General features: G+C 41.3%; 2 protein-coding genes across 3 annotated transcripts in view; both read left to right on the top strand.

Moving 5' to 3' along the window:
- LOC307266838 (vinculin) overlaps positions 1-9,751 on the top strand; it is a 30,099-nt gene extending 20,348 nt beyond the window's left edge. Inside the window, exons 7-21 of the mRNA XM_080048950.1 lie at positions 2,502-2,592; positions 2,707-2,854; positions 3,410-3,563; positions 3,665-3,840; positions 4,441-4,631; positions 5,260-5,459; positions 5,796-5,924; positions 6,030-6,179; positions 6,329-6,437; positions 6,512-6,814; positions 6,919-7,043; positions 7,164-7,346; positions 7,432-7,647; positions 7,764-7,868; positions 8,003-9,751. Coding sequence (XP_079905076.1) covers positions 2,502-2,592; positions 2,707-2,854; positions 3,410-3,563; positions 3,665-3,840; positions 4,441-4,631; positions 5,260-5,459; positions 5,796-5,924; positions 6,030-6,179; positions 6,329-6,437; positions 6,512-6,814; positions 6,919-7,043; positions 7,164-7,346; positions 7,432-7,647; positions 7,764-7,868; positions 8,003-8,149 — 2,427 coding nt within the window. The 3' untranslated portion in view covers positions 8,150-9,751. The remainder of the gene's footprint in view (positions 1-2,501; positions 2,593-2,706; positions 2,855-3,409; positions 3,564-3,664; positions 3,841-4,440; positions 4,632-5,259; positions 5,460-5,795; positions 5,925-6,029; positions 6,180-6,328; positions 6,438-6,511; positions 6,815-6,918; positions 7,044-7,163; positions 7,347-7,431; positions 7,648-7,763; positions 7,869-8,002) is intronic.
- A 1,780-nt stretch (positions 9,752-11,531) lies between these two features.
- Positions 11,532-25,676, top strand: part of LOC307267059 (adenosine kinase-like) — a 97,494-nt gene continuing 83,349 nt past the window's right edge. Inside the window, exons 1-3 of one of the 2 annotated variants that reach the window (XM_080049259.1) lie at positions 11,532-11,646; positions 14,108-14,182; positions 14,270-14,323. In XM_080049259.1, the coding sequence (XP_079905385.1) occupies positions 11,597-11,646; positions 14,108-14,182; positions 14,270-14,323 (179 nt within the window). In that variant the 5' untranslated portion in view covers positions 11,532-11,596. Of the gene's footprint in view, positions 11,647-13,187; positions 13,281-14,107; positions 14,183-14,269; positions 14,324-25,676 lie in introns of those variants that run through there. The other variant, XM_080049260.1, reaches the window with a different exon arrangement.

Here is a 25,676-nt window from a genome sequence, read left to right as displayed (position 1 = left end):
TCTTCATTCCTTGTGGATCACAGCTGGGAGCAGTGTTTGTTTGAGCAAAAATTGGGTCTTGTCGGACACCCATTGTGCTCCACACATTCACATATTGCCTTTTGGGCAGGAGGCTGAAGACTGAAGACACTATAAAATGGTGTTACTCTCATTTGCTGTACTTGTTTTTAATTTCTTAACAAGGCATTGCACTTTGTTTCATTATTTTAAGGTTGACAGATTTAAAGATTCCTTTTCTATAGTGAGCCTTAAACGTGGAGTCAGCAATTCTGGAGAATTGTTCTGTTTGTTGACAATCACCTTTTGTCAGAATCCGTGAACAACTCCTCACGATCCGCTACCTGTCTGTACTGTGTGTGCGCTGAAAACAAATCTGATGTTAATACACAGCCTAGCCTCTGGAAACTGGTATTTAAACAAACATGCCTGTTTACAAAGCCTAGGCTGTGTATTAACACTGGATTTTTTTCAGCAGACACACAATATATAGAGGTATCGTGAGTAGATATTCATTGATTTTGTAAAAAAAAAATGACAACAAGCATTCTCCAGAATCGCTGGATCCACCTTTAATAAGTACAGTCAGTACGGTAATTGAAGAATGCTTCAACTTTCTCTGTCTCTGTGTTGCCAGTTCATTTTTGGGGTTCTTTTATGTTTCTCTGCTCTGCATGTTCTGCTTCATTCCTGTCCCAGACTCTCTCCAAATGGCTCTTTCCTTTGACACTTTTGTCTCTGTTGACACTTTTTTTAATTGTGATGTCAATTTCAACGTTTATATTTATGTCGTTCTTCCTTTCTTTTCACTGTTCCTTTCTCCCTTCACCCCCTGTAGAAGGTAAGCCTTGACCTCTCTCTCGCAGCAGCATGTCTTGACAGATGTGTGTGCTGTTTGCTTTGTGGTGCCATTGTGTGCTTATCAGTAGCGAGGCAGTTGTAAGGTTACACTGTTAGCTATTGTTAGAATAAATTAGCAATTGGGAGTACTTTTGTTCTGCTAATGGAATGGTGTTTATTGAACAAACAGGTTGGATTGCTGTAATGTTGATCTTTGCCCTTTCTCTTTGGATTTGTTTTGCTTCATAACATGACATTGTATCAACATCTATGTGTCCTCCTCCTGTGTCGTTTTACCTCACTCTTTGCATGTCCTTAGCCTGTGTGATTATTGATTGACCTGACTCATGCAGTATTGATTTGGGTGTTGTTAATAAGTATTCTCTCAGCCTCCATCACTCTTTACAAGGTTGATGAGGTTTTTCCTAGACGTAGGAGGGGAGCACATACAAAACTCATGAATTTTGTAGTTTGAATGGCTAATTTTTAGTTTTAATCCAACAGTTATGGCTTAGTTTGTTTTTCCGATTTATTTCCGTGAACATTGAATATGCCCTCTCACTTTACCTAAATCCCTATTACTAATGCCAGGAGCCACACCTTGTCTTATTTTTGAGTACCACCTACTGTGTCCAAGCTGTAATGATTGTGTGCTTTGGTTTGATATGAGTGCACATCTATCCCTGTTTCACTTTTACTTCAGTAGCTTTTTTAACACATACCCAGATGGCATCTGACAAAACAGCAGTTGCACAAGTTTCAGTAAACTCATACACCCACGTAGCCCTGGTATGATACATCACACCTTTTCTACTTCTTGTTTTTTTCCTCCCTTGTTCAGCACAGCTTCCACACTGCCAGTTATTTAAACAAGCGTGCTGGTTGTTCTCTTTTATTTTGACAAAGGGGTATTTGTGAGGGCTCAGACATATTTTGTGATCTTTTTAAAAATGAGTTGTGGAGGTTTGTTCTCATTCAGCCTATGTTGCTTTGAAACTCTTGCTGAACTCTGGTGAAGTCTCAAACGGCATTATCAAGAATAGTGACTTGTGTTTTAAACATTTTTATTGTACCATGAAAAATAAGCACATATAATCTTTCAGTCATCCGCTCCCGCTTTGCTTCATGTCCCACAGCACTCTATGTTTTTGCAGACTTCGGCAATGAGTGGACTCATTGTCAAGTCAGCCGCTGTTGGACAGCTTGTTGTATTTCCATCCACTCCGATTGAGATACAATGTTGATTCGTTTGGCTTTTTATAATATTATCCACAATGTCAAAGAGTGATGGAAACGGCATGCACCGTGTGGTTGTGTCTGACAGATGTTAGCCACGCTGCACATGGACTTTGCTGTTTGTTTCTTTTGCTGGAATAACCAAACAGTGTGGTTTGATCATGACCATGAAGAGAGCCTGGAGCCTTTCTTGACCTCATTTCTAAGTTGTAATTTTATTATATGACGACACATTTTCACCTTATTTACACAGAATATACTATGGTATTTACAAGAATATAATCTCCAGTGTCTCTAATAATCATGTCATGATTTATAGATGTATACTTTGAATGACTATGGGCTTTGATCGATTTCCTATTTAGTTTTCTTTAGGTGCATTGATTCCCTTTTAAGTTATTAATTTATTCTGTCTTCAAAACCCAAAGGACACAGAGGCCATGAAGAGGGCGCTGGGGCTTATCGACTCAAAGCTGGCACAGGCTAAGAACTGGCTGAGGGATCCAAACGCTCAACCAGGTAACAAACATCAATGTGCTCTACCCTTTTGATACTCTCATGTCGTCAGGCTGAAAACGTAGATGCATCTAGAGATGGTGTTGAGTTGTCGTACTTTGTGTTGTGCTTTTTTAGGGGATGCAGGTGAGCAGGCCATCCGCCAAATCCTCGACGAAGCCGGCAAAGTTGGCGAACTGTGTGCCGGGAAGGAGCGCAGAGATATCCTTGGCACTGCGAAGACTCTTGGCCAGATCACTGACCAGGTGTCTGAGATGAGGGCCAGGTACACCAATGCACCATAACACCCATTGCTTTGTTTCTCAATGTAACACAACTTCCTAATATTTCAAAGGCCATTTGTATTTTATTAGATAGACTCATGTTCTGTTACTGTATGTTTCCCAAATTTCTTGATCAATATTTGCGATAAATGGTTGTTCTATACAGTAGATTCATTTCCATCCTCAAAGGGTAGAAAGTGTGACACATTATAGGGGATTATAAAGTGTGTAAGAGTGGAAGTGATATCCGTCTGATATGAAATCGGACTGTCCCAAGGGACCCCGAGTCACACTACATTAAAAGCAGCTGTCTGGTATTAATCCGTAATCTACTTTAACCCCTTGTTTAGTCACTTGTCTGAAAACTGAGAGACGCCTCTAATCCTTGTCTGGGAATAGAGGCATTAAGTTAGGAAACACTATTCTTAAACAGGAGGACCATAAGGCTTAAGCTTTTTATATGAACAAACAAAGAAGAGTGCATTATGTGGTCTTTAAAAGGCGTAGCAAATGCTGCGGTTTACGGTATCCATGTGTTTTTCTCTGTCCATCCACAGAGGTCAGGGCGCATCGCCAGCCGCCATGCAGAAGGCACAGCAGGTTTCCCAGGGGCTTGACCTGCTATCTGGCAAAGTGGAAAATGCTGCTCGCAAGCTGGAAGCCATGACCAACTCCAAACAGGCCATCGCCAAACGGATCGATGCTGCACAGGTGAGTCATAAACCCCTTTTCTTTGCCATACAAAACTTGGATACATATCTCTCAATGCAAGTATTGATGTTGTTTTGCCTCTGTGTTTCCTGCACATACAGAACTGGCTGGCAGATCCTAATGGCGGCCCAGAGGGGGAAGAGAACATCAGGGCCCTGCTCGCCGAGGCTAAAAGGATCGCAGACATGTGTGAGGACCCCAAAGAAAGAGAAGACATCTTGCGCTCCATTGGAGAGATCGCTGCCATGACTGCCAAGCTGTCCGATCTCAGAAGACAGTGAGTTACTGACTGCTGGAAATATTGAATCATTTTTGTTGTTGCTGCGCTTGGATTTTTAGAGTCCAAGCCCGACTTCCTCCTAAACCTCACCGGTCTGCTTTTACACTTAATAACTGTGTCCAGGTGGTGTAATTCAATACTTGAATGGATGAAGTCCATTTTTATTTAGCCAAATCGCAAAGGAAGTTATCTCATGACAAGTCAATACTTTCATCATCAAATCACATCTGTCTACGCTGTTGCCGTAAATGAATAGTTGTCTTTACATATGCAGGAAAATTTTCAATGTTCAGTACTGGTTTTCAACTCAAAGTTATTATTATTATTGTTCCTGTCAGTAAATATTTTGTTGATTTGACTGTAACTGTTCCCATTCCAACTGGTATGAGCAGGCTGCTCTTTTATTTAAACATTTTACCAAATGTTTAGGCAAACTACACCTGGTTTTGACTAAAATTGCCTTTATAAAAGCTCTCTTGGTCAAACTGATAGCTATTTAGTCTTTTAACTGTTTTCCCATAACAGACCACATTTCAGTCAGATATTTACGATAAAATACCATATCAGACATTGCTGCTGTTTTTCGATTCCTTATAGGGGTAAAGGGGACACTCCAGAGGCCAGAGCTTTGGCTAAACAGATCGCTACCGCTCTGCAGAACTTGCAGTCCAAGACTAACAAGGCGGTTGCCAACAGCAGGCCTGCAAAGGCAGCTGTTCACTTGGAAGGGAAGATTGAGCAGGCGCAGCGCTGGATTGATAATCCCACCATGGATGACAGCGGCGTGGGTGAGTCTGGCTCCCATCCTCCCTGACTTCCTCGTCTCACTATCAGCCTGTCACACTCGTTCACATTCCTTCCACTGCTCCTGTGGCTGAATCGCAGACCACTTTAGTTTGTACATCACTTTCTACTGTACTCTACATTCCACAACGCTCTCCTAAACACCGTTATTTCTTTTGGCTTGTCTCCTCAAACCTGGACATCGTCTTGCTTGTTTACAAAAGAGCTGCAGGCTGGATGCTCTCAGGATGATTATTTCACACAATATGTTGAAAGCAATGTTTTAAATTAAGAAACAACAGTTTGGTATTTCCTTTAAGTCATTTATCAGGCACGAATGGCAAACATTCTTTGGTTCTACTTTTAATGTCATCATAAATTGAATATGTTTGGGAGTTGGGCTTGGATAACTAAGTATTACAAGCAATTAAAAAAAATGTAATCCTGGGAATTGGGTATTTTTCAAGTGATCTCAAAATAGATTTGTTTCCTTATTTTCCACCAAAGAAATACAGAAACAGTGGATCACAGGGTTGATGCACTCAAAGGCAATAACATAATTCTAATGATCCTTTACCTAGAAGAATGTTGGTTTATTAATATGTGTGTGTGTGTGTTTGGGTGTGTTTCTAGGCCAGGCAGCCATCCGCGGCCTGGTGGCAGAGGGCCGCAGGCTGGCCAACGCTCTGCCAGCTCCGTACAGGCAGGAGATGCTGGGGAAATGTGAGCAGGTGGAGCAGCTCATGGCCCAGCTGGCCGACCTGGCTGCCCGCGGTGAAGGGGACTCCCCTCAGGCACGCGCTGTGGCTCAGCAGCTCCAGGAGGCTTTGAAAGTAAGAAGAGTGCTGCTCACACTCATTCTCATTCAGACCTGTAGCCTCACTGGGATAATCAGTCAGGATCCTTTGCACAGGGAAAGAGAAACAACCCCCTCTGCTGGTCAAAAGTGGTTGAAGAATTACAAATAGTACTGCAAGCACAAAGGGAAAAAACTCAGAATTAAGTGGTACAATGTACACAAGTAAAAGTACAGCACTTATAATATATAAGTTTGTACCGTATGTATTTAAAGCAGATGGAATTGAAGCTCCTAATGTAACACATTTGTATTTGTGATCTCAGTCAGCCACAATAAGTGTGATGTAACATCTGCTTTTTTCTCCTCCCAGGAACTGAAAGGAAAAATGCAAGAGGCGATGACTCAGGAGGTTTCTGACATCTTCAGTGACACCACCACCCCCATCAAGTTACTGGCCGTGGCTGCTACCGCGCCTCTGGACTCCCCCAACAGAGATGAGGTCAGTGGTAGGAGTTATTCTGCTGAGCATCCTTCAGTGGTCATATATTTACTCAGTGTTGTAATGAACCTTATTGGATAATTGTTTCATTTTGATTATGTACAGGTTTTCGACGATAGGGCTGCCAACTTTCAGAATCACGCCAATAAGCTTGGCGCCACAGCAGAGAAGGCTGCTGCTGTCGGCACTGCCAACAAGAGCACAGTGGAGGGAATCCAGGCGGCCGTCAAGTCAACCAGAGACTTAACACCACAAGTATGTCACGCTTTAGTGTTTATATCAGTTTCCATTTGTGTCTGCATCACGGGTTGCGGTGCTCAAGTCTTTCTCGCTTCTTGAGCCAAGTCTTAAGCACTTGTCATTGGACTGACAATTAATGTCTCTGATGTTTTATTTTATTTTAGGTGGTGTCGGCTGCTCGTATTCTGCTGAGAAACCCCGGCAACCAGGCTGCGTATGAACATTTTGAAACCATGAAGAATCAGTGGATTGACAATGTGGAGAAAATGACAGGTGCGGTGCCATAAATATGCTGTACATTTTCCATATTTATCATTCACTGTATTAACAATGTTATGGGTGTTCAGGTATGGTGGATGAGGCCATCGATACCAAATCCCTGCTGGATGCATCAGAGGAGGCTATCAAGAAGGACCTGGATAAGTGTCGTGTTGCCATGGCAAACCACCAGCCTCAGATGCTGGTCGCCGGTGCCACCAGCATCGCCCGCAGAGCCAACCGTATACTCCTGGTGGCCAAGCGAGAGGTGGAGAACTCTGAGGATCCCAAGTTCAGGGAACTGGTTAAGGCTGCATCTGATGAACTGAGTCAGACAATTTCTCCTATGGTGATGGGCGCTAAGGCTGTTGCTGGAAATATTCAGGATCCAAGTAAGTTGATGTTGCTAACAAGTTTTACTATTAACTTTTACGTATTCATAAATGAAACATTAGTATTAGTGTAACATTATTTTTGTTGTGTGTGCGATTGCCAGGTCTTCAAAAGGGCTTCCTGGACTCAGGTTATAAGATTCTTGGTGCTGTAGCAAAGGTCAGGGAGGCGTTCCAGCCTCAGGAGCCAGACTTCCCGCCACCTCCTCCTGAACTGGATCAGCTTACTGTAAGCCTTCCGATAAATACAACTTTGCGTTTGGCAAATCATCCGAAGCTGTTTTCGTTTACTTTTCAGACTTGTGTATTTAGAATGCTAAACCATAATAACTTTAACTTTTCCTTGTAGCTTAACGATGAAGCAGCACCACCCAAACCTCCTCTTCCTGAGGGTGAAGTTCCTCCTCCCAGGCCTCCTCCTCCAGAGGAGAAAGATGAGGAGTTCCCCGAGCCGGTCGGTGATATGATCAATGAGCCTATGATGGTGGCTGCCAAGCAGCTCCACGATGAAGCCCGCAAATGGTCCAGCAAAGTAAGTTCACGCGGTAATCACAGTAATGGGCCTTTACTTTGAAATCCTATCCTATGATTGATTATGATTCTGACGCACTTCATAGGGAAATGACATCATTGGTGCTGCTAAACGAATGGCTTTGCTCATGGCTGAGATGTCACGCCTGGTGCGTGGAGGCCATGGTGGAGGCGGCGGAAACAAGCGTGCCCTCATCCAGTGCGCCAAGGACATCGCCAAGGCTTCTGACGAGGTAACACGGCTGGCCAAGGAGGTGGCCAAGCAGTGCACTGACAAGCGTATCCGGACCAACCTGCTCCAGGTCAGTTTAGTCGCCTTCCTCAGATGGTTTTGCAGTTTCACCAGTAGAAAGACTGCACTTTATTGATTTGGCATCCAAATGTTTTAACCTTTTCTGACTTTCTGACTTTGTTTCAGGTGTGCGAGCGCATTCCCACAATCAGCACCCAGCTCAAAATCCTGTCCACAGTCAAGGCCACCATGTTGGGTCGTACCAACATCAGTGAAGAGGAGTCAGAGCAGGTGAGCAGTCGTCTTTATGAAACGGTCGGATCAAAAGATTCCCATTGCTTTCCTTAAATAGCCTTTGAAAAAGTTGTATTCCAATGTCCCTCATTATTGTAAAGTATCTCATTTTATTTTTTCTTCTCTGCTAGGCTACTGAGATGTTGGTCCACAACGCTCAAAACCTGATGCAGTCTGTGAAGGAGACGGTCAGAGAAGCAGAGGCAGCTTCCATTAAGATCCGAACGGATGCAGGTTTCACCCTCCACTGGATCAGGAAGACCCCGTGGTACCAGTAAGAGAAGGGCCACTGTTGTTCGGCTTTATGCTGGTTCAATCCAGCCGTCCAGGAGGACTTTGAATGGACAGATATGAATATACTTTATCAGAGCTATAATATCAGTCGCCCTCACCCTGATAAGGGCCAAGTTTCTAATATTGTCCCAAGTCCTGTCTGTAACAGTTGCTGTTCTGGTAGAATGTAAAAAAAGGGGGACTATCATTGTGATTTATGGGTTAGATTCTTACTGGGAATTTATTTTTTTCTAAAGTGTGTGAAAAAATTGTTATAAAGCTTATTTTGACAAATCCCAGGAATATTTCGGTTTCGATAAGAGGTTGGATCTCATATAATGCAAGGTTGTATTTGGCCGATTCTATTCACAAACCTTAAGTCATTTTGTATCTTTGTACTTCATCATTTTACTATAACTATCATTCATTCATCTTTATGCTAATATAAGCACATGACCTTAAGGAGTTCTTACAAGTACAGTAATAGGCCTAAGCTCAGCACACGCAAAATATATTCAGTGGTATTATGCCCGTTTACACTATTCAATATTATCACAAGTGAAAGAGAGACACTGTGTATTGTTTTACATATTGTAATGCAATTGTAGCTATCTTTATTTTCTTAAGAGTTCTGCCAAAGAAATTCTGCCGTGATCTTTGAAAGTAGTTGTCTTTCTTTGGTCAGCAATAAATATTATGAGTTTTAAGAGCTATTTTTTTAAACAGGCTAATCAAAAAAATAATCAAATCATCTTTTCATCAAAGAAGCCACATGTGTTTATGTCAATCCGCTGCATACCAGCAGCGTATAAAGATGGAAACTGCTTGTAAGACTTATTTAACTCTCCTGCATACGTTTTGTTTCACATGTTGCATTGAGATTTCATGTAAGAAACAGACTTGCGCAACAGTCTGAGGCTTAAATGATTGCTCTTGAGTTTTTACAGAAAGCTAGCTAAGCTTAGTCTTCTTTATAGAGGCTCGTCTTGACTGCTGTTTATTTTATAACACTGCACACAGTTGTACGTCTCATGATGTCTCGTTGTGCACAATCATTTCTTGTGATGTATGAATTGCACACTTCTCCTAGGTAGTCAAGGGAACGACCAGCGTTTAGAGATGAAGCACAGTGTCCGTCTGCAGCTGGCGAAATCTACATTTATTGTTACCACATTCGTCTCAACATGTATTGATACACTAAACATAACTAGTCACCGTTTGTGGCAACTGTAGTTGATCATTTAAAAATGTCTGAAGACCGTTAGTGTGAATGTGTCTTTTTAAGTATCTAATACCAACTGATGTGCCTTTGCGAAAACTTTATTTGCAATTGATACAGTTTTCATTGAAATATATTTTGTATCATTTGTACCAGGTATGATGGTGTTGATTCCTTCAAAACATTTGTTGTACATGATTCTTCTTTAGAGGAAGTCGCATCCACTTTGTGACTATTACTTCAAGTCAAATTATGCTCTATGCAAACCTTGAGAAAGTTTGTTTTAAGAAAATATCAAAATGATGCAACTTAGTTGGGGTTTAAATGGGCCGAAACAACATTTTGCTGAGGCATTGTTCACAATTTTGTAATAAAGCATTTTATAGCACTTTGAAGTGTGCCTGCTTTTTAATGTCTGTTCTCATACATGCAAAGGAAGTTAAAGCTCTTGTTAAAACTTGATTGTTCCAGAAATGTTATTTCCCTTTTTTGTATCGGGAAAGGTTTATTAGTTAACCCAATATCTTTTTAAAAATATGTCCCTCTGCATCAGCAGCTTGGTGAATGTCAAGGAGACAAAAATAAACGGTAGTCATTACTACTGACCCCTTGCTCTTGAAACATGTCACTGTTGAGTAGACTTACCCATGAAGTACATTTAACATGGCAGTTTAATTATATTTTGCCCGGGGCCCCAGAAAACCAACCTACTCTCCTTTGGTGGAATTTTACCTGCTACTAGGTTTGCTCTGTCACTTTTGTGAAACGTAATTAGGTCATGTGTAACATACAAGCACATAAACTAATGTAACACTTGCCTAATTGCCCTTCATTTCAAGTGTTGTGATTGAGTGGATCATTATACCATACGGGTTACCATAAACAGAATGATCCTATCAGCCTAGGGCTTATAGGCTTTCATTTACATCATAATCCGAATAATTACCTTTTGAATGTAAAAATTTGTTTTGTGTTATAATTCTCAACTAATGAGCAAAGATCAAAATTGATTTTAGAGGAGTTCGGTGCAGTGTCTTTGGAGACAGCATGAATGAACCTAAGCCTAAACTGATAGTTCAATTAAAAGCATAACATTTCATCTTAAATGTTTTGTTTGGCTGTGGCAAGTAGCCTATTAATGAATGTAATAGTGTAGTATTAATGTTGATGGCGAATGGCTTATTTAAAGGGTCAATTTGCCCAAATTACAAATAAATATTTCCTCACGTTGACGTTTTGGTTTTACTTGACCAGAATTTGAGAGATCCATTGCTGAGATTATTTAAATCTGTCATATCCTTTTTACTAGGCCTAGTATTTATATTGGCCGCTTGCCTTTTTACTAGCTGGCATTGACAGTATAAATTCAGACCAGAAACAAAGAAGAAAGTCAATGGCTTGAATCTAAACGAACATGTGCATCTTAAACACTGGGCCACTTACTACTACTACTATTTGTCTTAGTTTAATTCTAATGTGTGTCAATAATATACATTTGCTTTGCATATTGCCATTATTATACAGTGAGGGTGTCCCAGTTGTCCCCTGTTTTGGTGATTTGGTTAAATTCAAATTTATTTAGAAATAGGCCTATGCATCATCTCAATGTTGACATAGGGCCACCACCACCCATTACAAAAAATGTAGACATGATAGCTCTTATTGAAGGGAATGATGTGGTGCACGTTATCAACCTAATTTGCAATCAATTAAAATATTTGAATCAACATGTAATAGATATGTGGGGTCTCTCTGGGACCTTGAGGGCGTATGTTTGTTTATCCAGCCATAACGGAGTCAGTCAGCGTAGCGTGCATTTCCTCTCCCTATGATGCATTTAAGATTGTTGTAAATATCCTAAATAAAGTTGTGTGGTAATCACCAGTAGGCTTTCTTGAACTCAGCAGCAGCAGCAGCTAGCCTACCACATTAAACAGGACCAGGTAGTAGTCAGACTGGGAAATTGGGTCTAGGTGAAAGGGAATCAGCGAGATTCTCCTTTATGTGAATCAAACGCACAAATGGAAATGAGAAGCTTATAATGCTGATCCTATCCTGATCAGAACCTTTTTTTTTTTTTTATCTCGGTTGCATGCTCTCGACCAGTTTTCTTCTCCATCATCCTCGGTAAAGAAGCTGCAGCGTCTCGCGCTTCTTTCCTAGCAGCAGAGCAGCAGCCTCCCACACAGCAGGCTCCATATCGTCAACACCAACGTTTCTGATTGAAAATAAAATGTCTGACGAAGAACCAAACATGTCGACACGGAGGAAAACACAGTTAAGGTAAAGAGAAGACAGTATTTGTTGTATATGTTCGTGTCTTCACACGCTATGCTCGGGCATAACGATGCTAACTACTACTAGCATCACTTGACTTGACTTATTGTAACATTTAGGCCTATCCAAAATGTAATTATGCTTTAAAAAATGTTTTAATAGAAGATATAGGCCTATTAGCTTGGTGTTAAAACAGATTAATATTGGCTCAAAACAAACTTTAAACGTTATAGCTGTTAAACACCATGATATTATTCCATTATAAAGCACAAGGATTTTTTATTTATGAAATATTTGTTTTATTAACAATTTTTTTTAATTAAACAATCTTTAACAGATATGCATTTGAAAAATTAATGCCATTTAACAAATTTAAAGTAGGCAATTTGAAATGTGAAGAAAATTAGCAAGACTTACAAATAAAACGGAAAATGTAGCCACTAACCAAATATAGTAACAGCATCAGCCGGTGAAAAATGTATCCCGTGTGATTTTAATTAACTAGCCTATTAGCCCACCATCACAATTTCATGTCTGTTTGCTGTGTCTTATCATCCGTAATGGGGCATACATTAGTGCTGGGAGACTGCTAGTGTCTTGTTGACATTTTGCATAATGTAAAGTCAACTGTGCGGCGTTCAATTGACTTTAGGAAAAACGTTATCATTTTATCCACGTTTCCGATTGTTATGTTTACACATTTACCCACAGTTCCTAAAAAGGCATTGCATACATTAATCTAAAGATATTCTCAAATGTATTGTAATTGTCATTTCGAGCGGCAATGAAAAAAAAGCAACTCAGGTCTCTGACAGAGTGTGGACATATTTAGCATGAAGCCTGTTTGTGACGGAAGGGTAGAATGGTATGGTCAAACATGTTGAAAAGGATGGCAAAGTATTCAAAGACCACTTTATTTATAGTGTGGCTCTTAATGTAAAGACTGCAAAGATGAAAATAATCAGGCCATATCAAACTTCCAACAAATTAACAAACGTTTCAAACAAAATCAAGTTTTTTCACGTTTTCTGATGTAATGAACGGCTTTTAAATTAATGTTGGTATACAACTACAGAACCTGAAGATGTATTAATGATCATTCGACCAAACGTGAAATGCTGGTTTCTCTAAATGCAAATCAAATGGTAACTTGTTGTAACTATAAACATGTAATAATGTGAATGGTTAAAACTATATGGATCATTAATTTTAAATGTAATTTAAATTATAAATAAGGCTATTATTTTATTGGTTTATACCACAATTAAGGAATTCATACATTTATTTCAGACATATCAAAATAATAATAAAAAAAAACAATTACAACACACATTCGATACACTGACATGCCTGAAAACGAGTATGAAGAAGTATACACTTATTTCCCATTGTCCTCAAACGCAGCATAGGAATTCTGGCAATGTGTAGCCAATCATATGTCTAGATGCTATTAAGACCCGCCTACTTCCTCCACCAACCAGTCAGTGTTTGGCAAAGTGCTTCCACAGTTCCTGTAGTCAAAAAGCACATTGCTTTGATAGAGAGGAGGAAGCTGTTGACCATTTAGCCATCAGAAGCTCTTGACCATTTAGCCATCAGGTTAAGCTGCCCGGTTTTTCTGACATCATGCCAACTGCACGGTAAGTCCTAAAATGATGACATCCTCAAGTGTTTCCACTGGAAACAATTTTCACACTATGATTGTTCTTTAACAAGTATATGTAAAACACTGCATAAAAGTGTCTTATCTTAGTTTGGTTGGCTGATATATACATCTGAGACAGTGACAGTGGGAGTCTAAAACCTCTTGCATCCTTTATATTACAGATCATGTAAAAGCCTTAAGCAGGGAAAACAGTATTTCTCTCTGTGATCCTAATCACTCATTCACTGTGTTTGTCTTGTGGTTTATGAAAGTTAGTTAAACTGAAGACTGACCACTGTAATATCCTGTAATATCCTAGATAAAATGGGGTGGAAAAAAAGCTAAATCCCAAACAAATCAAACAGAATACAGTTTTTCCTGCTTTAACTTATCAATTGTTTAAAGCATATGACATACAAGCAGTTTCCCCTGTCTTGACATACCAGTTTCTCAGAGAATGACAATCTTTTATTATAACTTTTTAATGTGCCAAAGAGCCTGTCTGGAGGTATAGTTTTACATTTCTTGGTGCAAGCAATCTGATTAGGGATCTCCTCAAAAGCCATACAACTCATAAGTTTGCAATTGTACAATGTTTCTCAGCTTTATTTTGCCATGTGTTGGGCACATGTTGCCCGTAGAGAAAAGGTCAGGTGAACATGTGTTCACCCCCCATCACAGTTTCAGCGACTTCAATTCAACACATCGGAAGCAGATGATTTTCTGTATCACACAGCCGACTGTTTGTGTCCTCTGTTAGTGAGAAGCTGGTGAGTGGGAGTATTTAACCCAAATACAATATGTTTTTGTCACTCCCCACAGCGAAAACACACTCTTTGGGATGGGGAATCCCTTGCTGGACATTTCAGCTGTCGTGGACAAAGACTTCCTTGAAAAGTAAGGCTGAACAGCACATTTTTGTTTTTTTCACAGCTGTCTTCTTATTTCTGCGTCTCAGTCTGACCAAGATGTTCTTTCCTAAAGGTTTGGACTGAAGCCGAATGACCAGATCCTCGCCGAAGACAAGCACAAAGCCTTGTGAGTCAAAACTTCACTGGGACACCACCATGTGCTTCAGTAGTGTAACGCAAAGTGGAACCAAATAAGGGATACACTGGTCATTCATACCCACTACTACCATCTTGACACTTAACCCGCGCTCAAAATAGCCAAGTTGTAAATCAACCCTGTGTAACTGGCAGCCTTGCTTAGAACTCGTCAAGCCCACATTTTTCCCCACAATTAATTTGCGACCATACCACGATGTCTCTGAATTTATTAAGTGGTCGATCTACAGAGATATATTAACTGCCATTTTAACTGAATGCCATTACACATGATTAATCTACTTTTTCAAATATTATTCAGAGAAAGGTTTTGCTGAGCGTGCATGCTCCTTTTTCTAGACTTCCAGACCCACCCTGCTTCACATTGCATGCCGACGCATGTGTAACCTTATAGCATTCCTCGAAAAGATGGTTGCGTAAGTACATGTACACTGTAAACGACAGAAAAAATTAAACAGAACCCTTCCGCAATTAAATATTGACAGTACGCTACCCTCTCTCTTTTAAGTAGAGTACAGATGGTGTCTTTTCAGGGGGAATTTGTCCGTGTTAATTTTGTTGCAGACGTGAAGAGTTCACCACCTCTAAGTAAGATGATGAGAGGCAGATGTCTGAGGGTTTGGTTTTTGTAGTGTCAAGGATTTAAAAAAAAAATTAATTCATGAGTAAATCAAATAATTTGTTATACTCCTTCCTCTTCTAAATAAGTGAGAATGTTTGATTTGTTTATACAATTATGATTAAATGATCTTAAACAATTGGTAGAAAGACACAAGACTATCTGGAGCTATGCAGTTTTACATTATATCTTGTATTTTACATTGTTGGCAAAAGTATTAAATAGAAATTTACGATGGAGAGAATAAATAATTTAATAAAAATATGTCAAATATATCTGTTTTCAGGGATCAGCTCTATACCAGAAAGGCACGCCTTTTATATTGAATAGTAGTGCATGAGAAAATAGGAAGAAATTAAAAAAAATCAATGTCACAATGTTGAGAAAACAAGATGTGTTGGTGGAGATTCGGCTCAGACAGACAAGACAAACATTGGAACAGCTAACAATGTCTTCGGTGGATCAGGATTTATTTCAGACTTTTATTTTGAAGTTTGTAATAATTTTAATCTTTTGAACTCAAATGGGGATGCTGCAGCCACTGTGGTGACGTTTGGCTTTGACTGATAGGGTCCTTGAGCTTCCCTTGTCCATTTTGCTCATGATGGAGCTTACTAGACATTGTAATGTAACAGGGTCTAATATTCACACTTCACCTGTAGCCAGATTACTTGCCTGCACTCGGCCCCACTCTTACAAGGGGGAAACAAATTACTTTCTTTGAGGACTTTTTTATTGAAGTCGGGTCACTGAGCACAAATGCTATTTTAAAGGAATTCATTGCTCCACACTGGGTGTCACATTCACACCTCGAAGCAAAGCCACAGTCTTATCTGTCCGGTGCAAGATAATCACATAACTCTTACACGCTGGCCACTGAGCCGGTGAAGTACCTTGCTCAATGGCAACTCAGCGGTGGTAATGAGGAGGGAGTGGACAAGTGCTCCTCATTACCCTAACCCTAATTCATCCTGCTGGTCAGAAAGCAGCCTTGGTTTTTATCTCATGTTTGGCCAAGTACCATTTATTTTTTTCTTTTTTTTTAGATTTATAAAAAAAACAAATTATGGGCAGCTTTTTTTTTTTTTTAGCTCAAAAGCAAAACAAAAACCCTTGACATTAATTCTTTAGGACCACACATTTGAGATTCATATATGCAAAATAATACAATTAGGGCACACTTTTTTTTCCTACTGAACTTCTAATGGGCTACTCCTCAACACTTTTTCAGGATTCGATGTCAGTTATTCTACTGTAATTACTCAAAGTACTTATTCATGGTCAGATCGGATGAGGCCTTATTTTAGTAGTGTGCATGTTGACAGATTTGAATTTCAGACCTGAAAAGTGATACATTCTTTTAAAGTGGCTCGTGTGTAAATTCACAGCGCAGTAATTGTAAAAATCATTAAAGCACCTGAGATCAGTACATCGAAAGCGTCTGTACCTTTTACAATAGGCTACCTTGTCAGGTCTTGTTACTTGACAAAGGGGACACATGTGACCTTGGGGCGCCAGCGGTAGCAGCAGCAGCAGCACAAAGCAGCATCATCAGCAGTGTTGTTCTCCTCCGGCACAATGGCAGCTGTGTTATCTTTAGTCCCACAGACACCGTTCCCTCCACATTCTGCACAAGGTCAGGGCGGGATTAACATGCGGCGCTGGTGGTTTATTCCCAGCACAATGCATTTCAATGCATGTCGCCTACTGTGCCACACACTTGCACCGCCTCACTCGGCGTCATGTCTCTCAGTTTATGTATAAAATAAAATAAAAAATTAATCACATAATCTATTACCGTATATCTGCACAATCTAGCAGAAACCCTAAGCTTTAGATGCTGTGTTATGAGTCACAGTATGTTGGGTGTGTGATGCTCAAAAACATATTTAGACTACAAAGTGCAAAGAGATCGTTTCCCAAGGTCATTGATCCATGCAAGATGAAGAACTTGACTCAAGTGTTGTGACAAACACCGTCATTACTTAAAAGGCCACAATAGACTTACAAGGCCAGGCGCCTAACACTATTGTTGTGTTGCTGAATCTACAGAGTGTAACACGATTCATTTTTTCACCCTGGTGGGAGAGAGATCATTGGATGCAGTGCACTGTGGCCATGCCCAGATTCAATTATCTAGTCACAGCAGAGCCCATATAATCCTGTTGCGGCTGAGAAATTGCCTGCTGTAGAAACCATCAACATCCCTGTTAGTACTGGCTGGGGACTTCATGTTGTTGGTGTTATTTTCTGAATGAGGTTTAACTGTGACTTTTGTTGCTTTCTTTTTCTTTATTCAGCCTCAAACATTTTTCAAAAAGTTACGATTTAATTCCAGTTTTAATTCAAAATGCCTAGTTGTTTTTACTGATAAGTTGAACGACCGAAAATTGCTTGATAACAATTGTTTGTCATCGATCAAGATGAATATGAAGACTTGCTTCTTGTCTCCGCTTAAGATCATTATAAATGTAAACATATTTGGATTTTGGATATACATACTCACCTTGGGCCCCTGAAATATCAACAAAGAAAACCCTGAAGGGAGCCATTAGTTGAGAAAAGAATAATGAGATTGATATCAACTGTTAGTTGCAGCCCTTGCACTGTTGAAGAAAAAAAACTAACTTCCTGGATTGCCTTGTGGTTTAAGATGCATACCATAAAACCGCAATGTCCTGGTTCATTTCCTGCCCCAGGCGTTTGTTGCTTTTCATATCTCTCTCTCTCTCTCTCTCTCTCTCTCTCTCTCTCTCTCTCTCTCTCTCTCTCTCTCTCTCTCTCTCTCTCTCTCTCTCTCTCTCTCTCTCTCTCTCTTCCCGTGTCTCCTGTCTGTATCAACAATTTTCTTCTTTCTGATAAAGGCAAAAAAATGCAAAGGCATTCTTACCCTTCCGATTTAAATTAAATACATAAATCATTCAGCGCATATCTTCAACCCTGCTAGAATCACATACCAATAACCTTGTCACTCTTGTCCATATGAGGCAGGCGCTGCCTCTCATTGCTCGTTTATTATACATAGTTTACAACATGGTATTTAGTGAGTCTTGTTGCAGTGAACACCAGTTCAATGGGCTTTTATTCTAACTGCTTTTATTAGGATGATACTTTCTTTGTGGGTTTTGTAGTTTCAGTTGTGAGGCCTTGAACGTTTTGGAATTGGGTCTCGAGAGGAAACCGACTAACCAAAGTGCTGAGGTTGACTTCCTGTCTGCCTAGACATATCAGTGGATGATATTGCCAGGTTTTGTTCACTTTGTGTAGTGACTGCTGCCATCATGTGGCTTAAAAGGTACATTTGGGTTCTGAAAGGTACAATATGTAATGCATATTGTTATAACTTGGGGAACATTGTCCTTATGGCAGATGATCGAAAAAAACAAAACAAACAAAACGGTATATTTATAAAGTAAAATTCAAGTGTATTCTTTCATGATTCATACAGGTGCATGTTATATGTGATTGCATTCCTATGTTGGTGGCCACAATTTTTTCTTCTCGGTGAATTTCCTTGCTCACTGCTAAATTGCAGTAAACTTGCATAAACCTTTGGTGTCCAGCAGGGGGCAACAGTAGCCTGCTGTTTGCACCCCCAAGGAGCCTCCATAGGGAACAACATGTCAACATAATGAAAACACGCCTCTTTTCTGCAGGAGATTATATTGTGGGGGCAAATAGACATTTTATTTGAGGATAACTAGGCAGCATCACTAGGCTGTTTAGGACGCACTGCATTTCACGACATCCACCCCAAACCCTCCCCTGAGCTTGTTAACTACAGCATATTGGCACTAATGATTATTAGTGTGTCAAATGAGTGAGACATTGTCGTGGTGGTATTCATTGTCTCCTTCCGAACATGAAAAAAATAAATCAGCTGTGCTCCCGAATATTAGTCCTGTTTAAACATTTGTTTTATGACTCCCTCTGTCCGGACGACAATAATTAATTGTTTACTTTCTCATCTCTGGATAATGGCGTGACTCTTTTCAGAGGTGGTTTGCTCACAGCAATTAAGTTAATCAGTGCTCGTCCTCCCTCCCTCCCTCCCTCCCTCCCTCCTTCCTTCCCTCCTCTACCACTTCCTCCATCCCTCCATCCCTCTATCTCACCCCCTCCCTCCCATTTTCTCTCTTTCTCTGTGCTAAATGCAGATTAGCAGCGTCACAATCGCATCCAGAATGAGAGTAAACTCCTCATTATGCCGTGTGACCCTCTGCCGCATGAATTATTCAGGGCTGCAGCAGTGTTAGTGGCTGGCTGTTATTAGCATTCCGGATGGCGAAGGGAGTGTGAGTGAGTGAGTGAGTGAGGTTGGGAGGCTCATATCGATGACGGGGGCTGACTCAGGGGGATCAGAGCCCGGGATTGAGACACACACATCAACCACACACATCACATCATCACAGGACACAGGAGATCAGTGGAAGGTGCCTCTTCACTCGCACTCGCACCCCTGCTGTCTGTGTACATCCTACACACCCCTGCTGCTGCTATTGCCGTGCGGCTCAATCTGCTTACTGGGAGGAAAAACAACAAAGGGCCCCCGCTCACTGAGTACATGCTAAACACTCCGGCTCCTGGGTGTGTGTTTGTGTGTATGTGATAGATTCTGCTCTGTAAACACACTTGAATCTACCCCTATTTTATTTATTTTTTAAATGTATAAATAGGCGAATTGCAAGTGCTAGAAATACCCCCCGGTGGAGCTATCCTGGTGTGTGACGAGGAGAAACACTCCACCCCCCACCCCCCCAGTGTGTGTGTTTGTGTGTGCTCACATGCAAGCATGCGTGCAAAAGGCTGCATGTGCTTGCCATGGTGCCACTTCACTGGATGCACTCATGCTTGACTGAGTGTGTAGACACATTAAACCTCTCCCCCCCTTTTTTTTAACTCCCCTGCTCCCTTGTCTGTTGCTGAGGCTGAGTGCTGTACTACAGTACTTAAACTCACCTCCGACGGCCTGCTGGGGGGGGTCATAACATCCGGCTCCCCCCTTCTGCAGAGGTCAAAGGTTGCGGGCCTGCATCCATCAGCCAGCCTCTGAGCCACAGAGAGAGAGAGAAGGAGCAGAGATTAATAGCACTCAACTGGTAATTGAGACATCAGAAATACGTTCAACCGCCAAACTGCACCGCTCTTGATGTTTTATTGATATGCATGAAACCGACGATTTGGCGCTTTCGCCGGAGCTGTTCCTCAACTGTAAGAAATGTAGAGCTTAGACCTTTTCAATTATAAAACAAGATTTTTTTTTCTCTAAATGATCCAACCAAAGAAGGCTCACGTCTTTTTCTTTTTGTTGTTGTTTTTAGTTTGAATAGGTTAATGCAGGGCGATTGGCTCTGCGTTTTCTTTAAACAAACATGGTGCATCGTGAGAGGTGGCTGATGCAATCATAATTAAGGCTCGTCCTCGCCAAATGCTCTCCCCTCTCTCTCTCTTGTTGACAGCAGCTGCCAGCAGGTGGTGCCAGAAGGAAACATCACACAAGTCAAAAAGGGAGTGTAGCAAACATAATCCACATCTCTGTGCATGTGGGCGTCCTCCCCCGTCCTCATTCTCCTCCTCCTCCTCTTCCTCCCATTCTCTCCCTCCTACTCCCCCTTTTTTAAAGAGCGTTTTACAATTAAAATGTGGGCCGTCTCAGCCAGTACATACAGCATGTTCGCTTCAGAAAAAAAAAACATGCTCAGGGTTATTTTTAGTCATCTTTGATCCCCCAGCAGCCACATAGGAAAACAAGCCACTGATGGCAGCAGACCCTCATGCAAGTATAGGTTAGTTAGTACATTTCTCTACACCTATAGTGGGGGGGGGGAGGAGGGAGGGGGTTGTTAGTAGGCAACATTTGCCCGCGTGTTTAGAGTCCACACTGGGCCATATGGTCCCCGCAGTAGGGGGCGTCGGCGGAATTATTCACAGGGAGCGCTGTGAATCAACCAAGATCCCGGTATCAACCTCCAAGATAAGGGGAACGTCTCAAAGGCTTTGTGCTCCGGCTTCAAATCTCAATCCTCAAGAGAACACCAGAAGCCCCGTCCTTGCTTACACACACACACACACACTATCTCCCGTCTTTTCACTCTCCTCCCTCAATGTGTCCCTCTTTCATGTTCCTCTCACACAAACACACACACACACACTCCCCTCGCAGTCCTTCTCTCTCCCACATCCACCACATCAGTGTGACAAACAACGCCACCCTCTGCAGCGCCAAGCCAAAAACCTGTGACATTTTAAGAGGAAATAATATGAACTCATCTTCCATGACCAGATTTTGCCCCCGCCGCCTAATCCTTGAGTGCAGCCTAATTAAGTACAAACAGCAGTCCTTGGTTAAACAAATGGGCTGCTTGCTGCTGCTGGATCAGCTGACAATTAAAGGGATGCACATTTGTTGTTTCTGCATTCTAATGCAATTACTCACCCATTATGACCATGTAATTGTGCAGTCATTAATTGTGCATCCAGTCTATAATACAAAAAGGCTGGCTGGAGTTGTGGCGGTATTTTTGTCTTTTTCTGAACCGAGGAGGGAACTCGAGGCAGGTTATTCTCCGCTAAACAGGGATTTACCCAATACCTGAACGATGGCTATATCGCAATGCTTTTGTGCAAATCAACATTCATCCGACACTATAGTGTATTAGGAGATGTCAGAAGATGGGAACAAGGCCTCGCTCGCTGTTTGAATCATGACTCATTTGTGTTCAGTACTTTTATGCGCCTCATTCTTTGCCATCTATTCCCATCCTGCCCTAATGTTCCCACTGATAAGAATGTCCTATTCATTCTGCGTTCTTTCTCAGTTGCTACACAGAGGAAGAGAGAGAGAAAGAGAGAGAGAGAGAGACTACAGGCATTGAATGAAAAGCACATCTATTTCTGAAGGGGGAGCACGGTAGAAGATAATTATTGATTTGAAATAAGAAAAGATAAGGCTCAACCTTGAGCAGTCCGGCGATAGCACACGGAACAGAATAATTAATGGGCCTGTCTTGTGTTGGGACAAGCTTTCACACTGAGACGAGCGTATTGATTTTAAACAGATAAACTGCGTAACCCTTTGTGAAGGGTTTGACAAACAATTTAATTGGGGTAGGAAAACAACAATATTCCTCACCCTTTCCATCTCCCTTTCATCGCATCCCCGAGCTGTTTTTCCTCCGCCTGCCTGACCTATGGAAACAATTACCGTGCATCGGGCCTTGTACTGCCTCCAGACTACCAAGGGAAGGGCTGGTGTAGGATACACACACTGATTGGGGGAATCCAATCAATGCCATAGAACCTGTCTCCACTTTCAGATTGGCCCGTGTTGAAAAACTGGGATTACCCAAGCCCTTTTAGCTGTATTGCCCCCTCTCTCCGCTTCTGTCAGAGAGAGAGAGGGTAGGAAGATGGATTCTGCCTGTTTAAATGTACCTGCCTACTGTAGCCCAAGCAGAGATAATTTACTGTTCCTCTGTACAACTGTCCTCCTTCCCTTATCCCCCAAGGAGAGCAGCCAAAGGAAGCCCCGGTCCTCTCTCACTCCTTTTCTCTTGCCTTGCCCTCCCCCTGATTAGCGATAGGGGTTCTGTTTGATCATGTTTTCCTGCCTGTCCTTGTGATTTGTAAGCTGTTTAAAACGTGAACGAGGCAATTAAATAAGGAGGGACGGGAGAAGAGCGGGGTGCCGCGGTGATCATTAGCGATGAATTACCCCGGCGTGCACTCAAACACTCGGGAGGACTTTCAACGCGGCCCACTCCCGAGGATCCAGATCCAATCTAGCCATTGATTAACAGAGACTTGTTCTTCCTGTGAAATCACTCGACGGGGATTTTAGGGCACTCATCCGGTCTTATCGAGATAGGCTAACATCAAAGGCCTGAATGAAGAGGGATTGGGTAAATGGGCTCGCCTTGCCCTCTATGTAAGAGACTTTAGAGGAGCAAATCTTGAGTTATTGCCTCATGTAAATAATCTACTTGGATGTGTTGTTTTGGGGGGCAGCGTCGAGGTGAGAGAGAAACTGGTGAGGCACTGGGTTGTAGAGAACACTCCATAGTACTTTTGTCAAGCTCTCATATTTCCCTTGATGGGAAACAACGGTGGGGGCTCCAGCTTCAGGAATGTAAACAACACAGTGTTCCCGACTTGTGTGATCCGTCCACAACAGTTTGAACGCGTTAAGCCAGGGAGATGTTCAGGTATCTGTTTTGGAGGAGCTCTCTCATTATCCCTCTGAATACAAATATTCCATTCAGTAGCCTAATTCCCCTAATTTGATTTGAGCTGTGAAGTGCCTCTATTAGTCTCAAATTGAAAGATATGAAATTGAAAACATTGCCTTTTTAGTGAAGAGTTTTACCATTGTCAGGGGCGGTCTCTTGTCAAGCGTGTGTTACATAACACTGACTGTCCATACAGTTGTACATTAGTGGAATGCACTGCATAGTTGGAATTGCTCTTCCGTTGAACAACACCAGTGTTTTTTTTTTAAGCAGAGGCTACCGGCTCAGGACATTTTGTTCAAAACTATTTATTTTCCTCTGCTCCCTCCCATCAGCGAGTGAGCTTAGACTGCAGTATATGGAATGGGATTTTCTCCTCCTAAATGGCCAAGGGGGCCGTTTACGGTGTCACTACTATGGGATCACATGATGTTCGAGGGTGTCAAGGTCTCGAGGCAGCTGCTCCTTTTCGGATGGGATTTTCGAGGCATCCAAGAGCAGGGCCCCATGCTGTCTGCACTGAAAGGTGGAGCAAATACTTCTAGGAAAGGGGAAAAAGCTGAACTCCTAAGAAGCTGTGTGTCTATTTGAAATGGGTTCCCGGGTCCCTTGGCTGCCTTCATGTTATAAACACCCACAGTGCTCAAATTCTTCCTTTGTCAAGGAGTCATAACAGGTGTCTCAGGAAGGATTTTTCCCTCCTGGTTAGCATATTTTCCACTTGCATGGAAAGTTCTTTTTTCTTTTATTAGGAACATTCTGCCCTGGGTAGACCCACTTGCCTTGAGACATGATATGCAGACTTTCTTTGAAGCAGTAAAGGTTACTTTCACACTCACTCAAATTTCGGACATGCCTAGTTAAACCAGGTTGTGCTGAAAAAGTATTGAACACCTCTGGCGGACACATGTTGGTAAGCCATGATGCACTTTGCATACATATAACTGTCTGCAGTGAGTGCAATACACAACATATTTCTGGGTTTAACTATGAAATTCAAGTTTGCTCGCTCACACCTTTTGACTTCCTCTGAAAATGTTCTTTAATAAAAAAAATAAGGAATGCAATGACACACAATCCCTTTTACGCATTTAATGTAAAGTTGAATTACACATAACCCCAGTGGAAATGTCAAGGTGCACCTTCTACTATTTACCGTGTCAAGCAATTCATTTGCCTGATGTAAATACATCTACAAATGGACAGTCTTCAATTCACAGAAAAAAATGCCAAGGACCTCTTAATGTGGTGTATCATATTGACTGCAGTTATATTAGGTCAATGTCCTTAGCAGGGTGGACACATTTATATAGCCAGCCCCCTGGGAGGCTGTTTGTGTGAACGATTTGGAGAACACACATTATTCATGTTCTCAGCTCCCTAGCTAAAGACTCTATCTCTCAGCGTAGCACCGGCTTTGCATCACGTTACGCCTAAGCATTGAAGCTATTGATGTTTCAAATGCCAGTATGATGGGAAAATACGAAAACGCTACAACCGCCGTCAGTATTTCACTGTAGACCCAAGGGTGTTCCTGTGGTTTATGTTTGAAAAACTCAGCAATTGTTTACTCCCAATTCCCCGATGTCATATCTGTTTTCTTGACTCATTGTGTTTAGTCTGTTAGTAATTTTTTTAAACTTTGCTATACGGTTCTTACATCAAACATTTAATCAGATGTGGTCTCTCCCTAAACAAATGATCTGGCTATAAGTTTTTATGCATGAGAAACTTGTTTTTTTAATTGCTGTGGAAAAATCACCTTCGAAAAATACAAAATAGCTGCTTGTTTGTTCCAAATGAAAGAGGAATTGTTTTTCTTTTTTTGCATCCCTTTGAGGAAGCAGTTCCTCAGGAAAACATTTTCTCATCTCATCTTGCTTTAATACTGTATGGCTAATGACAACCATGTGTGAACAATGTCCCTCTTTTTCTTTTTATCAGCTGACATTTAGACCCTAACTGCCTCTTTTCAACATCAGCCACATTTGGGGTCAAGTGTCCCATTTAACAAAATCCACAGTTTCATCGTTTACTTTTTTTCTGCCTCCTTTTCTTTTTGAGAAGTTTAAACAGCTTGCCCCCTGGAATGTCACAGTTGAAGGATGACAAGATCAAAATGTATGCTAAGTTCAATATTGCAGAGTTATATCTTTTTTTATAGGTGGGATAGAAAGGGAGGAAGAAACTTTTAGATGACATAACCTAGTGATTCTCAACAAGGCTGTAAAGTAGCTCATTATTTAAAAAAACATCTACATGGAGTAAGCTAGAACACCTTAACACTGTCTTGCAATTGAGCGTGCATGAAATGAGCAATTAGCAAGCCATAAGAGAGGTCTAAACAGTGGGCTAAAAGTAAATGGTATAGCCTAAGCTGCATAAATGGTTGAAATAGTTATCAAAAAAGTAATTAAAATATATTTTAAAATGGTTAAAGAAATGGATGCTGTGAAAACAGTTAGATAAAAGTACTT

The sequence above is a fragment of the Ammodytes marinus genome, assembly GCF_949987685.1.
Source record: "Ammodytes marinus genome assembly, chromosome: 20".
NCBI lineage: Eukaryota > Metazoa > Chordata > Actinopteri > Uranoscopiformes > Ammodytidae > Ammodytes > Ammodytes marinus.
The sequence above is the reverse complement of the archived record's forward strand: the minus strand, read 5'-3'. Positions and strand labels throughout refer to the sequence as shown.